Source organism: the organism of the source record quoted next, unplaced genomic scaffold (assembly GCF_019419815.1).
Source record: "Pyrus x bretschneideri cultivar Hongxiangsu unplaced genomic scaffold, Pyrus_bretschneideri_v1 Contig49, whole genome shotgun sequence".
In the NCBI taxonomy this organism is placed as follows: Eukaryota; Viridiplantae; Streptophyta; class Magnoliopsida; order Rosales; family Rosaceae; genus Pyrus; species Pyrus x bretschneideri.
The window spans coordinates 1,776,931-1,794,669 of NW_025999786.1; the positions used below are offsets into that span (position 1 = coordinate 1,776,931).

Below are 17,739 nucleotides of genomic sequence, written 5' to 3' on the forward strand. Positions count from 1 at the left end.
TTATAATGTCATGTAGGGGACTTTTGAAGAATGCTTTGGGTTGTCGTATGATGTCATCTAATCCACTAACTTAAGGTAAATCTAAGGGTTAATTAGTGATGTCACGGTTAATCTGGGGTGTTGAGGTTCATGGTTTATCAAAAAAGCAACTGGAAATCAATTTATGTTTGAATGTATCAATTAAACCCTCTTTTATCACATTCCAGTTGCTTTTTCGATAAACCATGAACCTCAACACCCCAGATTAACCGTGACATCACTAATTAACCCTCAGATTTCCCTTAAGTTAGTGGATTGGATGACATCATACGACAACCCAAAGCATTCTTCAAAAGTCCCCTACATGACATCATAATAGAGATACTGTGAAAGATCATTACGTTCAATAGAAATCATAAGTATTGACAAAGCACTTATAACTATGACATCATGATACTCGTGCTAGGAATTTACTTAACATGATTGTGAAAACAACCTTAACTACTTGTGAATATAAGTTTGTGATGATTATGTGAAACACCCTTCTATTCTAGCCCCAAATTCAAGCATGCAAATTAAGTAGGCCTCCCTAATAAACATACAAGAATAAGTTATCCATCAAACGGTTAAGTAAATTGCGTTCACAATTTATGAAATCACAACTGGACTTAATCAACTCATATTATAAATGTAATCATGGTTTCAAAGCATCCCTAGGCTAAAACGAGTTTAGCCTCTCATGTTCATGACAAAACAAAGCAACATAGAATTAAACATTGAAAATAAAAGATAGATTACACCTAAAAACGTCCAACACTCCAACTCGAATGCACAAACGCCCAAGGCTTGGTCTTCCTTCTCCTCTTCCTTGCTAAGTCACGGCACAAGGTCTAGGATGGTTTTGTGGATGATTTTCTGGGTTTTGGATGGATTTAGGCAGGTGGGGTGGTGCGGCAAGGGTTTGATGGTGGTGTATGGAGGTTTGGATAGAGGTTTGGAAGTAGGGGAATGATGGAAGGTAGGTTGCAAGGGTGCGGCAAGGGTTGAATGTGTTTATGAATGAATGTTGTGAGAAAGGGGGTGGTGATTAAATGGCACGGCAAGGCTGTTTATATAGGCTAGTTTGGCACACTTAGTGAAGGAAAAGGATTATACAATCCCATCGAAAAAGGGTTAATTCAAGGCAGAAATCAATTGGGAATTGGAATAGGTAGTGCGGCTAGGATTTAGGGAGTTATAAAAGGTTAGGTGCGGCACACATGTAGGGATAGGATAAGGTGTTCTAGAAGAAGTGTTTAAGGCAGATTCCTAATCCTAAAGGGCCTAGGACATGTGATATAAGAGTAGGAGAAGGATTGTAATTCCTAAACCCACAAGGAATGGTGTCTTGCGGCATTTAAATGGATAAGTCTTCTAGAAACTGAAATAGGTGTTTAGATGTGTAATTAATTCCCTCTAATTAGCTAGGTTTAAGTCCCAACCTGATTTGGATAGGATAGAATAGGATAATGTTATAGTTAGGATATGATAAGGTTTCTAGGATAGGATAAGATAAGGTTGGATAAGGTCCCTTGTTTCTTGCTTCTTCCTTATCTTCATTGTAGTAGAACTTCTTCCACCAGATTTGTAGCCTTTCCTAGCTCTTCTTGTCTTCAATTTCGTCCATCCTCTTTGCTCCATGGTTGAGCTATCCAATCCATGCCCAAAAATGCTCCAAATAGCCTCAAAATGCACTTTCTTGCTCATTTTGCCATTAGGACCTAAAAACATACGAAAATAACTTAAAAGACTGAAATACATAGTAATTAACTCACTAAATGTAAGGAAACATCATAACTAAGTAGCATAAATATGCTCCTATCAGCGATGCAGGGCCTTTGAGCGATTATGATACCACTACTAAGCACACTATATACGATATATGTTTTATGAAGGTTTTATGGCATACTAGGGTTTTTGGAAAACCTATTACTTACTAGCTATATGAGTTTTTCTAAAATTGGGGGTTAGTACATTTGAAGAGTAATCGTTTTAGTATTACTATATATAAACTTGGCCCACTCACGCTTTGTTTTGCGCCCCCTTTAGGACTTAGAATCGAGGCGTACAATCCCGGCATCAAAGCACTCCTGCATCGGTATCTTCGAGTCTTCTCGGTGTAGGACCCATTCCTTTGTTTGTACCTTTTCATAATATTCCTTCTACATTATTCTTGATTAGTTGTATGCTCTGAACACGTTTCCACATTTGCATATTCATTATAGTTAAGTTTACGTGTTTTATTTTACGTTCATTCTTTCTTCATATTTTTTACATGCATGTTAATATGGTTTCATCACCCTTAGGTGTCAGCCAGCACGTACCTACCCTGGTGTTTGGAGGATATCGTGGTTGGGCGTGTCAGTTTTTACCTTTCAACACCCTTTAGCTAGTTGTCAACATCTGATAATAGCATTTCATGTAACTTGGAGGTGTCAATCCTATTATTTGGAGGTGGCATGACGTAGAACATTTAGCGGAGGAATTTGAAGCACAGCTTGATAGGCGCAGGGTGAATACCAATAGGACATGAGTTACACACTATGATTTAAATAGCATTCAATATGTATAATTAATCTAGTGTTAGAAGTTGAATAAATAGGCAATGTAAATGTTCCTCTAAGTTTTGTCTTTTGTATTTTAGATTAATCACTATAGTAATTGGGATTAATCAATGTAAATGTGGCAAATCCTCCTCCTAACCATTTAATTTACTTCAACCATTAGTTTTAATTGGGGTTTTGAGTGGCTCGTGGGAAAGAAAAAAAAAATATGGGGAAGAGAGAAGAGAACAGAGAGAGAGAGAGAGAGAGAGAGATCAGAGTGTGTTAGTTGAGATTGCACGCGACTGCATGCAAAGAAGTGCACATAGAGAGTGATAGAGATACAGAAAAGAGAGGGAAATAAAGGAGAGATTTTTCAGTGTGACCGGTACACGATGTGGTACACCACGTGTCACTATACAATTAATAGAATATATGTGCTAAAAAGTTAATAACTTAAAAAATAAAATTTTCCACCACTTCTATTAAAATACATGGTGTACCACTTGTATTCCTATCACAATGAAAAATTTCTTGAAATAAAGGAGGTGATATCAATGTGTGGGACCAATAGGTTGGTTGTCTTGCCGGACGCCTCATAATCGAGATGAGTGGTATGTAGTATGTTCTAAAACTTTTTATTTTTCGATGACTTGAAAATTTGGGATTTTTTTTCTTTTTACAAATATCTCTATCTCAAGTCAAGCATGGTTGATTTCGTGTATTGTTTTCATGAGAACATATACATTATGTGTGTAACTCTTGTGCTTATTCACGGAACGTGAGAACTTTATTTAGTATTGTATTATTCCGAGGGATAAATGTCAATTGCACACAAGGAATATTAGGGGTCACGTGGGAAATTAAATTTGATGAAGTATATAATGAATATGTAAAGGGATGATATGATATGAAATTATGTAATATATGAATTTATTTCAGTACTCTATTTTCTAGAGTTTGTAAAACAACATCCCTTGACATATTACATATTGAACTCACCAAGTGACGTTGATTATTACTTATCCTTCATCCTTTTATTTTTCAGATGAGTTATTTGGCAAGATAGGGACTAGATAGCTGAGTTTGTGGTAGACTACAGATTTTTTTTTTTTTTTAAATTTTTTTTTTGTACACTTACAAGGATTTCGGTTATTTGTATAAAAGACATTTATTTTTAATTTCGTATTCTGTTTATTTTTATTTTTACTGGTATTTGTGGAACGAATGCAGGATTTATTATTTTTTTTACCAACCCTGAGTCCAAGGTGTGAAAGAAATCGAATTGTATAAAACAGATGAAAGAAATTGGTAAACCTATTATGAACTGCCTATTTATTTGCTCAACTTGATTTACTAAACGACCTTGGTTTTATTTTTATTTTATTTTATTTTATTTTACTTACAGATATGATATTTACAAAGTGATTTATAATATGAAAAATTCTGATGATAAATACTAAATTGTATTAATTGGACAAACAGAATTTATTTGAGTAAAAATATCTACTCATTCTTGGGTAGCCGAGAAAGATCCGAGCATCTTTCTTTAATTATAGATGATTTGACCCAGCACCCTATACACAAGTCGATGCAGCATGACAAAAAAGCTGGTAAATCAAAATTGAGAATGAGGATATGCTACCACAAACATTATCCCTTGTAATTCATTTGTCACCATTTTCCCCCTACAGTTTTTTTTATTCTTTTAGAAGCTGTTGTAGTGTATTAGTTGTAGCAAATTAAGGACAAGAACGATTTCTGTTTTTGGTTTTTTTGAACTTTGCGAGTGATGTGTATAGTTTTAGAGAAATGCTATTAAGTTGATGTGGGCATATCCAACTTATATGCTACCTAAAGTGGTATTGAAATGTGGTATAAAATTTTGTGAAAACTAAACATCCAAAACTTTCCAAAATACGTGGCACCGACGCACAAAATCCAGTTAGTCCTGATGAATTTCTAACAGCCCAACAAATATGACAATTTGCAGAAGAAGTTCCAGCTCCAGTTGCAATTTCCAAACAGCAACCTTTAATTTGCAGATTGAACGTCCAATTAGACACTGATGATTTAGTTTGAAATACTTCTTAGACTTCATTTCTTCCCAGCTTTGACCCTTTTAGCCTTAAAATCACCATATTAGCTCCAAAATCATTTCTAAGGTCGATTATCTACTAAACACTCGTTCGACGCATTAAACAACCAATCTCACAAAAAAAGCATAGCAGCATAAAATGTAGGAAATAAGGGAATAGTACATGTATAAAGATGATGTCATCAAGTTTCAATGTGATGAGTTTTTGTATCCAGATGATATAACTCGGGGTGGAGTTCTTTCAAAGTGAAGGAGACTGATGTACAATAGCTAGCCGAGATGTTCATGGAGCAACTTGACAAGCAGACAACAAAGTAAACTCGATTTGGCAAATTTATGGTTTTAAGTCTCAAGACTTGTTTTCTAGAAATTTAGATGCTAATTTTTGGATTATCGATCTCGGGACCATTTTGCCAGAAATATGTATTCCGAAGTTTCTTATATTTCCAAAGTTTCTTATATTTTAGGAGCTAATTAAGATTTCCTAAGACTATATAAACAACTTTTAGGGTTGTGATTCAAGCATCTTTGAACTATTATCAATACACGTGAGTTTCTCTCTATTTCTTCCTAGTGGATTCTAGGATTTGCTAGTGGATTGTAGCCTAAGGGTTATCGTTCGATTTCATCATATATTGTGTTTCGTCAATTTGTCATTCCTTGTTTCTTATTAATTGTTGCAAATTAAGGACAATAGTTTTGTCATCTATTTTACTGAAAGCATATGTAAAAGTAAATTAAACTTTTCGGAGGTAGAAAAAATCACATGACTTTCACATGCTAAATTCGTTGAGACTTACCAAAATTAAGTTGTTATATGATGGATACAATCAAAGAAAGAGAGAGATACAGGGAGAGTGACAAGGAACATAAAAAATTCAAATCTAATAATTGGCTAGGAAAAAGGAAAAGCAAGAAACTCGTGATGATAAGCAATATACAAATTAACTCTCCCCTGCAATACAACTTTTCTTCTGCTCATCCAAAGACTCTAAACTACAATTAAACCCTAAACAAATTAATCGTACGTAACTAAGAAAAATCCAGTTGCACAAGTTAACATGCATCCTCATAGGGCCGGCCGTGACTTAGGGTGAGCAGGGCGACCTCACGGGGCCCAAAAATGTCAAGGGCACAAATTAGTTAACATTGTTCTTAGGAAAGAATCCCCATGCACGCATATAATTAGCTGGCAGTAGCGGAGGCCGTCGCAAGGTGGAGATCTGAAGATGAATACTAGTTAGAGGGAACATGGTAATACTTCCCTTTACACATGCACCTGTAGACTATTGGGCATGACTCTGAAGTGGAGCACTTGAAGCTCACCATCACTCTTTTACATGGAAAGCACGGTCCGCACGCATGTGAACAGTCCGGCAACCTCGATCCGCTTTGGTATAGGTCCTTCCTCGCTTCTTCCTTTCCTCTTTCCTCATTTCCTTCCTCGCTTCGGTACAGGTTCTCTCTGTTACCAGCTGCGACATCTCTTTGAAGGTTTACTGAAGCATCAAGGGAGACATTAATTAAAAAAATAGGAAGTTTGGTTTAGACCTAACACGTATAGGATAATGATAATACATGAGTGATTATTTATGTAACCAATATCAATTAATGAGATAATGATAATCCATACGAGGGACGTGGGGAGGCCAAACACGTAGGCTTCTGCCTATCGTAATTAGCATGAAGAAAACCACAAGGAGGAAACTTGTGTGGGCTGCAACTCCAACAGGCAATCTCTTCTTCATACTTTCTTTGTAACTTGTAATTCTTATAGTGACTGAAATTAACTAACAAATAAGAGGAACTACTCAGTAGCCTGAGAAATAATAAACGGTGAAGATATGACTTTAAGAAATCCAAACGGTAAAAAATTGTTTAAAAAGTCAGACCACTTGATAGTTTGGACTACTAAAGGCAAACCCTGAGAAGAGATTTCATTACAAAGGAAGGAAGACTTAAAGAAAAGCTAAGCAGAGAGAGATAATAAGAGGAAGAAGAAGTAGAAGGTGCACAATGAGGGATATCCAAGGGGGTAAATATATACATAATTTATATAGGGAGAAAAATATTAAATGGAAAATAGGAGGCAAAGGGAGGGAATGGTTTTAAATGTGGCAGGAGAGAGGAGGGGACATCTGTTGCACTTCACATGATCCACGGCCATCTTTTCAATTTCAAGGTATCACATGTTTTGGCAAGTTATCCAATTTTAACATAAAGTCTCAGATTTTGTAGTGTCCATAATTGATGCTTTCAAAAGGACAAATTTTGAAACTTGTACTGTTACTTTACATATATAGGATACTGAGAAGTGAGAAGTGCATGCCTAAAATTACACTATTGGATCACAGAGTACCCTGTACACAAACTCAACAGCTATGCAGCTCTCTTGATAGACACAACTTTAAACAAAAGCTAAATTCAGATTAAGTATCAAGTTGGACTTAGGTTTTAAGGAAAAATACCATGTTTAAGGAAAATAAGGAAAAATACGAGTTCCTGATTGACACAACTTTCAACAAAAGGTAAATTAAATTAAATACCAAGTAGGACATAGGTTTTAAGGAAAAATAAAGTCTAACTAAATATAGCGTGTGCTATCCACACACTCTTGTTACTTCTCACACACCATTTGTTAAATTATGTCATATGATCATTTTCAATTCATATAATCTGACGGCTGCAAATTAGATAGGTGTGTGAGAAATAAAAAGAAATGTGTGGATATCATACCCCACTAAATATTAAAGGATACTCCCAAACTTTATTGCAAGGTGACCAGTAACTAAATAAAAGATAGGGGAGATTTCCATCTTGTTTCAAGCTTATTTCTTTTATATTTCAAAAAAGTCTGTTAGAGCGTGGGTGAAATGTTTTACGGTTTTAGAAGGTTCGTCAAGGACTGGTGTTGATAATTTTGGGTTAGAGTTTTAGCATGTCTTTGGTAGGAGCATAGGGCTTAGGGCTTACTTTAAAAAGAAAAAGAGTTACGTATGCATGTTAGCCACAATTCAGTGAGGAAGTTAATGGCATATATGGCCTTTTGATGATTGGTTGGACAATTTGCCATTTTAACCAACAAAGTAGTTTGATTTTTCAATTAGTATCGAAATTTAAAATATGGTATTTTAACTTAAAGTTACTTTAGATTTGGTATTTAAACTAAAAGCTCGCTTGAGCAAAATACATATAATTTATACTAGCAATCTCAAATAATGGTGGTTTGGAGAAAAATATGGAAGAGAAATGTATTCATTTTAATATTTCAAAAATACTAATTTATGACATCCAAAGACAAAGAATTGAGGTCGGCAGTAATTGTATTTGCTTCCTGTGATTGTAACCAAACGGTGCATCTTGAGATCTTTTTTGTGTCACATAATAGTTGTGGAGCTTAAAATAATTCAAAAAATTCTAGACGCGACACGTGAATTTTTTCTCAAGAAAGACAAGATTGCTCTCAATAAATGGGCAGGCTTCTCAGATGTTCCCAAGCGCAGCTCACATCCCTGGAGGTCCTAGCAGTTGAATACGACTGCCCACAGCTCACCTGCCCTTGGCAAGGAAAAGTCAAAGCATTAAAGATATGGATTAATTACCCAAATCCTATATTTAATACATTCCCAATTGAAGATTCACTCCAATCAAGTAATCTCAATTTAAATAAATTAGGGATAATTACCCCCATTATCTCAAGATATTATTTTCTATTTAATATCTTGAGAATATTTAGAGAATATTTCTCCACAAAACACTTGGCCAATAGGATGCCACCACATGTAGGGTAAAACCCTAACACTATGCTCGCCCCGATCCCTATAAATACCCCATATAATACCAATTTTCAAGAGCTTTTGCTACCCCTAAAAAAGCCCTAAATACTTTACTTTCTTAGAGAAACTGACTTAGGCATTGGAGATTCATTGGTCTAAACCCTCTTACATCGTGGGCGCGTGAGACTTAGGTCTTTGATCAAAAGTGTTGATTGTTTTGCAAGTGCATTTTCGTCAAGACTAAAGATGGCAAAAATTTGCATCAACAATAGTGGCTTTCATAGATGAGATCGGTTTAAGCCTATCTAATTATTTAATACGTTAGCATGTGATGTAAAAGATTGTCATTCAAATTTAATAAGGTACACAAGTTATCGTTTGAATAGAGTGGTAACCTAGCTACGTGACACTGATGGCTTGCAGGTTCATGGGCTTGTGGTTACCATTCAATTGGGAGTTTGCATCATTACCCACGATGATCAATTTAGGTTTGGGGCTTTCCCGTTTGGAGTTCAATTAAAACCCGAAGCCACAAAGCCATCACAACTTTTTAACAGCCTACTTCCAACCACTATTGGCAACCAAAAAGCCTGATTCCTTAAACGAGTAAAATATTATGAATAATTTAAGAAAAAATATTATCAATAAATTACACAACGTAATCGTACAGAGAGAGGTGTTCATCGGCGCCTTATGGCAGGCTCTCCTAGTAGGACACTCAACAAGTTTTTTTTAGGAGAAAACCACCTTAATTCAGATAACGCCGAATAATGTACAAGCAAGATCCACCAAGCTGGCTACATATGATACACTTCATTTGGAAAGTCTGATTTTCTGCACTTCGAGATGAAAAACTCAAGAACCTGCATCTTGTGCAGCTTCACCAACTTGATTGCCCATTGGTGGATCTGAATTAACTTTGTCTTCTGCTACCGGAGCAGAATTTTCTTCATCTGTTGCTAGCTGGGAAGAGTCCTTTTGGTCAGTTGAAGCAGGAACAGACTTCGTTTTCTCTGGTGCTGCAGGTACAATGTCCATTTCATTTGTCCTATAAGGAGCAGAGTCCATTTCATCAGCTGCCGGTTGACGTCCTGTCAGCGAAGTTTGAATCTTTTTCTCTATATTTGTTTCAGCGCTTTCATATTCAGAAATGAGATCCATGAATTCATTAAGCAATCTCTGTACTTTTCTATTTGAAGCCATTGCCGGAAGGATATCTTCTCGTAAAAGTTTATGTTTCCTCATTCCCTGCAAAAGCAAAAGCACAAGTGAAAAACATGTATAAACAACCTTCCAAAGGCTTAATAAAAAGCTAAAGCCTAGTAACAATCGAGTCGCAAAGATTGGATGGCAATTGTTAAAAGAGTATGTGTCATGTTATATACACCATTGAAATTTCGCCCTGCAATCAACCAAACTGCATGTGAAATTTACAAATTGCTCACACATACTGCTTAACCCTCACCATGCAACCAGAATGAGTAAAAGCAGCAGAAATTTAGACTCAAGAAGTGTATCATTAATGCCATATAACAGAACAAATGGGGGTAAGAAACACTAGGGGAAAAATGGGTTGAAAAATAGCAAAAGACACCTAAAGAACTGTATGGAAAGTCTTACAAGTACACAAGGATCCCATGCCGAGTTGTTTAAATCTAAAGTTGTATCGTCTACCATCCCAGTTGGAGGTCCAAGAAAACTCTCACACACTTCTCGTAAACGAGACTCATCTGCTTCCCTGAAACCAGTGAAAACAAAAAGTCATAATATATATATATATATTGCTGCAGAAGCTAAAGTTATTATGCATCAAAAGTTTTAAAATTGTTAAACATCCCACACACACATACATATATAATGTTGGCATCACATCTTAAGAACAGACATGCAGAGCCCCCATGCAACATCCACTGCAAGGACATAAATATACCTCATTTTTCAAGATACCAAATAAGCAAATTAGCGTCAAATTTGTAAAACCAAATTCATCCCTCATGTTTTCTGCCGTATAAAGGGTAAAAGATTATGCCAACAACAAAAGAAAAAGCAGAAGCATAGCATACGAGTATTACTTAAGAGAAGAACCACCAAGGAACATTATAATAATAAGAGTACTCAACATTAGTAGAAATATATGCACATATAGCACAAAAAAGGGGCAGCAGGAGTGCAAGGACATATAGGTCTTCCTATATTTAATAATACGAGCACAAAAGAAAAGAAATACCTTGCAAGAAAGCGTATATATGATAGAAGGCATTGGCGATAATCTTTAGCTGACTTTAATGCTAGCGAGGAAGCCAACTGAGCCTCCAAGTGAGCACGTGTCTGCACTCCATCGTCTGTCACCCTACAGGAAAGTAAAACAGATCAATTCCAAAAGCAGGATACTAGACTGTAGTATGCAGGTCAGCAAATATTATAATCTTAACAATTCCATATTTATCAGTACAAACCTGCTCCAACCTGGCTTTCTGGCCACATATTTCCTAACATCAACCTGCAAAGCAGCCAGCTCACCACCCTGAGTTGAACCCGAATGCCAAGAGCTTGCAAAGTTTGACCCAGGAAAGCAGTCATCTGCAACCCTAAGCCAACACATCAGGCCCATGTCAAAGAGGAAGGCATGGCGAGTGGCAAGAACAACAAGAGGAGAACCAGATCTTGATAGCTTTGCTGATATAACTTTGATCACACCTGGAAAGCATGGATAAAAAGATCAGAAATAAAAGGAGAAAACAATACCAACAGCCACAGTGGTCAGGATGTTAAGCACATCTAGACCGAATGCTGACAAGACATGGATTATGACTATCCACCAACTAGAGATCCAAAAAGACACTTCAAGGGTTGAAAAGACAAGTGCAATGTTGTACCTGCGTCTTTTGCAGATGGGTTTGGGTTTGAAGCGACCAGAGATGCCAATGAGTCATGGAGGAGGCAATTCCGCTTTAATAGATCCCATACATAAAAGGATCCTTTTCTTGTGACCAAAAATAATTTCCAGCACTCGTCACAGTCTATAAATATTGCTGCAGATCCTACCATCATAGTTGGCATAGCACGCCTCCCACACTTTGTGTAAACCTACTCAAGGGAACCAAAAACGTTGATAAGTTAAATAAATTCAACCACTTATAACAAGCTTGGTGGTAATATATTTGTATCTAAAAATCTATAATGAACATAAATGGCATGATGCTTGTCAGAATAGTTAAGGAGATTGAACTCACTTTCGAGAATTAGGACCTTAGGGTATTCCGCCCCCTTGAATGAACCATATGCCCAACCAAGAGCTTAAGCTAACTAATTGTTCAAAACCTTTTTTTATGGATTTTCTTAACTACCTTGAAAGAAAACGAATGCTAAGTTCTGGCCTATGGGACATTAGCATCTTTGTCAGTTACAATCACTTAAAAATCAAATGCTGCAAAGGAAATAAAATGCTATAGCTTAAGGGTAATTCAGTATAAAAGATTGATTAAAAAGAATAAGTTGGCATCAGAATCCTAGTACCAAGGTGTTTGTCATAATGTATCACAAAGTCACTGTGGAAAGAAATATTCTAGTAATAAGTATGCTAAACTTTAAATGAGATATGAGGAGTGCAACTGCCTAGAAAACAAATCGAATTATATTATGTGGAGTTTTGAACTTAATGAGAAATAAATCTACTAATAACACTTGGTGGAAAAAAACGAAGAAAAGGAGAAAACTTGTACGTATACAAGTGCAAAACCAATATAGATTTCACCTGTATGCATCCATCTTCACACCCAACAGCCCAGAAGTTAGCGTTTCCAGCTAAAACAGTGACTTTCCCAGATATCCTATCTGACCAAAGAGTTTGCAACCCTCTTGTGCAAGTAATTTCTGTTTCTTTCATGATAAATGTATTTCCCATGCCAACAATGTCGTTTGCAGCGTGTTCCCGAGGTCGAGCTTCCAAGCAAATCGGTGCATTGCCTTCTCCTTCTTTCCTATCTAACACCCTAATTGAAAGAGTGGAACATGAAGAACCTGCCGAAGTAGAAGACTTCAAATTCCCCGACTGTTCCACAGCTATGCTTTCATCTCCACCTGTGGAGGCAGGAACCTTCTCGATAACAAGGCTTTTGGTAATCATAGCTCTAGCAGTTACCCCATGTCCCTCCTTTATTTCCGCGCTTCTGCCAATTGCTCCCCTAACAGATGTTTCTTTGATGCCACTATCAGCTGCAATTAACCCATTCTCATCGTTTTTTCTATCAGAAGGCATAGAAGGGAAGTCAGGTGCCTGGGTCTGAACCCCAGCAGAAATATTTTCCTGCTGCAGAGGCACCCCAACTGCTTCTGGAATAATCCTCTTTCTACCATCAGGGCGTCTATATTCCCTCTGCTTCACAGGACTGGAAATTCTGGCAGGCATAGAAACCTTATTTAAGCCATCTGCAGAAGTTTTGGTTGCAACCGTTGCATCGACAGAAGGTTTTACAACTGTCTGGTTTTGCTGAACATCCAGAACCACTTTTTTGCTTGGGGCTTGCTTAGCGGATGCTGCTTCAAGCAATAATTGAGCTGGGCTTTCAGCTAAATTTGCTTGCCGACCCCTAACATCGCCATAACGGTTTCTCTTCAATTCATCCAGTTCAGCATCACTTAAACGGTTGCCAAGTTCTTTAACATCAAAATGGAAAGTTGCCACTGAACCATCCAAAGAACACGCAAAAAGTGAATAACCATCAGGGCTCCTGTTTCGACGAGAAAAAAAAAACACATTATATAAAGGAATAAACATAAAATGAATAAAAAAGCTAATTAAAATGATGTAGAATATGAAAAAGTACTAAATGGTAGATCTTTATAGGAAAACGGAAACCATACCAGGATAAATCCACAACACTTTGAGTAAAGAAATGCTTTGCTACAAAGAGGGGTCGGGGACTTGCAGTAGTCCATACTGTTATAGTCCGGTCCTGACTCCCAATAGCAATGACATTATAAGGTTGTGGTTCTTTCTCTTTTCCACCAGTCTTTGAAGCACCATTAGTCCACCCAACAGGTGCAGCTTTTTCCTGAGCATTGGAAACGTTCCTCCTAAACATTGAATGGTTAAACTTCACTACGATCACAGGGGCATTATGTCCTAAGAAGTCAAATGTAGCAGACCATTCCCCTCTCTCTAGAACAGGGGCAGAATGCCTTGGTTTCTGGAATCCGTGAGTGGTAGTAATGAAGTGGCCACAAGGGGACCATCCCAACCGCCTGAAAAAGGTAGATCCAAGCTGAAGAAACACAAGCATGTTAGAAAATGATATCTGAACTTGTATAAAGAAACCTCAGTGACACAATTGACATACTGATTTTTGCCAATGGCCGTCTGTCCTGTGCACAAGACTCCAGTCACTTGTTCGCCAAATAATTACAGTCTTATCATCTGACTGACTTGCTATGAAGGAGCCAATAGGATCCCAAGTAACTCCTTTAACCAGGCTAGAGTGACCCCTCAGAACAGCAGTGCAAATACCATTGCTCATGTTCCAGATGTGTATAGTGTTATCTAAACTTCCACTGGCCAACATTGAGTCATCTGGAGACCAATTAAGATCCACCTACTTTAAGCATGGAAAAACAGCACCTCAGTAAGACAATACCCACCAGGAACTATAACGGGATTCCATAGCATTCATTTTAGGAAAATTTAAATAAAACACAACTAAATTATCCATGTTTTTTTCTTTGGTAGGGCAGCTGTAATCATACAACGTAACTTCAAAGACCCAATTCACTGAAGCTCAAGATAATCCCCGGAAAGCAAGATGACCTTATTTTTTGAGCAAAAGGTGGATCATATTCATGAAGCAAACCATACTCGATTTCAACAAACTATAAGATGAAAGAAATTATTTAGGTGGTCTGACTCCCAAATAGTAAAAGCAATGTCATTACCACATCTGCAGTATGCCCTCTCAAAGTCATTGCAACTTTCCAATTTTCAAGGTCAGGTGGCTCTCCACTGCCAAACTCAGTGGTTCCTGAACCAGGCTTTCTCTCATGAATTAGAATCACTTGGTCATCTGATCCTGATGCAACAAACCGACCATGCTTAGCCCACCTAACGCAATTCACAGAACCAAAGTGATCACGGAGAGTTGCAAGTAGCCTCTGGGCTGATGATTCTTCATTATCCAAATCCCTGCCAAGGGATTTCATGTTCCATACCCGCACCTGTAATTAGTAAAGTGGGGGGGAATAAATCACTTCCATGGTATAACAAATGATATCATGTAAATTTTTGCAACAAATGTCAACATAAAATAAATATAAACGTGACTATGACCAAACTTGTCTAAAACAAGATGTCCGTCAATGACATTATGTTGGTGTTCAAACACCATGTGCAATAAAGAATTATAAAACATAGTTTTATGAAAAATTTGAATGTATGCACACAATGCCCTCAATATTATTGACGCCACCCTTTCAAGTATTTGGAGTGAGTTGTTTTTCTAATTTTTCATGGAAAAGTATTTTCAATGAATTCTAGTACTAGAATATGATAGCACAAATACAATGACATGATTTACTTCAGGTCCAGAACACTAAAAACAATTAAGGAAATAAAAAACACGAAGTTTATTTTATATTTGTCTAACTTTGTGAAAGAAAAACATATATTGTCCGAAATAGCGTCATGGTCTTAAAGAACGCACATAGCATGGACTACAACTAAAGTGGAGATATTACTTTAAAACTATGGTAGACCTTTGCCACACCAGTTTCAGACTTTGAGTAGACGAGTTATGTGCCATACATGAGATTCTACCTTGAACTATTAATGTTTTTCATCTATTGCATTTCAATTTCAATTGCGAATTCTTCAATAACCATTTTTGAAATACGAAAAACTTAGTTAAAAATAATAAAATATATATATATATAAAAACCCACAAAAGGGTTTCATACTAGCAGACAAGAAACATAATGAAAATAAAAAATATTCAATAAATACCTGCTGAAACTTTTACCAACACAAACTGGAAAATGATGCAGCCCTACAAACAAGTTATGCTCTAAAACGTTAAAAATTATAAGATCCTTAGTTTATGGATTTAAAAGTTAGTCTGCATCCTGCTGCGTAGATTTAGAATGGTGGATTTATATTTGACTACATGGTTTAATTTGTTTTCATCAAACGTTACGTAAGATAAAAAAATTAGTTTTATCTATCACTGATTCGGAGGAAACCAAAGTGTGATTCAAACAATAAAATTAACCACCGTTTTCCTGTGTATTTGAGCTCTGCCCTATTTCAGTTTGTTTTTTTTTTTTTTTACTAACACAACACAATTCCTAATAAGAACTCAGACCCCTTCTAAAAACACAATCCAAACACATCATTAGATATACATCACAACCTATTTCCTACATTTCCTAAGCAAGAGTAAAAGGAGGAGAGGAATTGAACCTTGTGATCACCCCCACCAGTTGCAAGCCTAAGTCCACCAGGTTGGACGTCAATGGAAAAAATTTGCATTCCCTCATGTCTGATCCAACTGGGCTTCTCTGCAATCATCTCTGCTACTTATTTCCAGAACCTAACAAAACAATACCACCTGATGATCCCAAAATTCAGACTACTGGAGGGGAAACAACAAAAAAATAAAAAAAAAGACATATTTGAGTTAACAAACCAAAAACATAAGCCAATAAAACAAAAAAACCACCTCCTTACTTGACATCATATAAAACAGGTATGCAAATTCATGGTTTTTAAACCAACATAAGCCCTATAAAGTGCCTCACAAAGGGCCAGCTGAGACAAAGAAACAAGATCTCGCTCAAGAAAGGATTTTAACTTGTTGCCGTGGCATAGCACCAAGCCAGAAGGTTATGCAAGATTCAGTGGTTTGGAGCTGGAAAACCCTACATTAATGACATATAATAAGCCAAACATTAGTGCTTGGGCTAGAGGAGTAAGGATGAGAAAATCAAGGGATAACCGCTCTTGGAAAATTGCAAACCACGATGAATTTTTTGCATCATAGAAATATTTTTGGGGTCAATTACTTTTTATTTGCGTAGGAATAGAAGGGATAGAGTTGTTAACATCATAGTTATTTACTCATATGCTTTCTGATTACAAGAAGATTAAAGAGCACAAAAACACACATCAGGCAGGATTCAAAATTTGATAACAAAAGAATATGTTTGTGAAAGGAAGTAACCCTAGAAGATCCCTTCCTACCAATTTCGCCAATCAGCATAGGATTCTAAACTAAACTGAATCGTGTCACGTGCATGTGGTAACAAGAAGCTTAACACGAATTCAATTGAAAACAAACTTGAGGAAACCATAGAGAAGCTTAATTAATAACAAGGAAATCCTTGGATTTCAATTCCACAGTAAAAAAAAAAACTCACTGTGCTGCAACGTTGAATCTAAATTCAAAGCTGACGAATCGAAGAACGCCACAAAAGGTCGATCACAGGCCAATAAGTAAAAAATACCCATGAAGCATTGTACCTAGAATCCGCAAGAACCCTAAAAATTAAAATTTCAAACCTGTTTGGAAACCCTAGCGTGGGAGTTAGGGTCTGGCATCAAAACAAACGAAATGAGGAGCACCATTGAGCACAAATCGATTAAATTACAATACCATTGAACCTTAAGTTTACAGAACTGAACAAATCGCCCAACAAAAAGGAAACGAAAAAACACAGAAAAAAACAAAGGCGCATAAAAAATAAATAAAATAAGGAAGATTGAGAGGATTTGAAACCCTAGAATCGAAAGTTTTGAAGAGATTGCTTGCATACCTTTGTGTGGCAGAAGAGGCTGGAGATTTGAGAGAGATTGGGAGATTTGAGAGATTCTGAGAGACTGTTGTGAGAGTGAGGTCCTTTCTTTCTTTCTCTTAAACGGGTGTTTCTGGTATTTAAACAACGTTTTCAATTTCCATCCAAAATTTCGGGAACGGGATCCTCTACAATTTTGAAATTCAGAACTTTCGGAATCGAAATAATATTGGAAGTTGTGAACAGAATTCAAAAGTTTATATATGTTACAAGTGTTTAAATATTCTTAAACTTTTTGGCACATGTGATTTTCTGCTCTTATTGATAATTAGTATAGGATGAAGTGTCGATTTAGTTATTGAACTATCATCTCAACGAAAATAAGATTCTGAATTAGTTTTTTTTCGGTCAAATAAGTTCCTAAATTCATTAAAAATTGTTAATTTCATATTGACTATTATATTCAAAACTATTTTATCCAATTTTTTGTCAACCTAAGTCACTAGACACAATTTGGAGTGTAATA

General features: G+C 36.5%; 1 protein-coding gene across 8 annotated transcripts; it reads right to left on the bottom strand.

The window, feature by feature from the left end:
• Window positions 1-9,029: 9,029 nt before the first annotated feature.
• On the bottom strand, window positions 9,030-17,420 carry LOC103931337 (protein HIRA). Of its 8 annotated transcripts, none has more exons than XM_018643527.2 (12): window positions 17,235-17,420; window positions 16,150-16,340; window positions 15,883-16,012; window positions 14,364-14,642; window positions 13,775-14,026; window positions 13,299-13,699; window positions 12,190-13,165; window positions 11,312-11,522; window positions 10,892-11,132; window positions 10,663-10,785; window positions 10,056-10,173; window positions 9,030-9,683 (listed from the first exon to the last, which is right to left on the bottom strand). In XM_018643527.2, the coding sequence occupies exons 3-12, from the start codon at window positions 15,988-15,990 to the stop codon at window positions 9,291-9,293; spliced, it is 3,102 nt and encodes a 1,033-aa protein (XP_018499043.2). In that variant the 5' UTR covers window positions 15,991-16,012; window positions 16,150-16,340; window positions 17,235-17,420; the 3' UTR covers window positions 9,030-9,290. The 8 variants fall into 8 exon arrangements, with proteins under 8 accessions (XP_018499043.2, XP_048424679.1, XP_018499042.2 ...); XM_048568722.1 differs by having other exon boundaries at window positions 15,883-16,030; XM_018643526.2 differs by having other exon boundaries at window positions 16,142-16,340.
• Between the last annotated feature and the right edge of the window lie 319 nt (window positions 17,421-17,739).

Bases quoted from the DNA above. Each gene is read 5' to 3' on its own strand.
- LOC103931337 (XM_009340792.3), bottom strand. From the start codon at position 15,990: ATGATTGCAGAGAAGCCCAGTTGGATCAGACATGAGGGAATGCAAATT. The intron at 13,700-13,774 runs GTATGTCAATTG...GTGTTTCTTCAG, and splicing joins ACGGCCATTGGCAAAAATCA to CTTGGATCTACCTTTTTCAG. The intron at 10,174-10,662 runs GTATTTCTTTTC...CACTGGTTTCAG, and splicing joins TATATACGCTTTCTTGCAAG to GGAAGCAGATGAGTCTCGTT.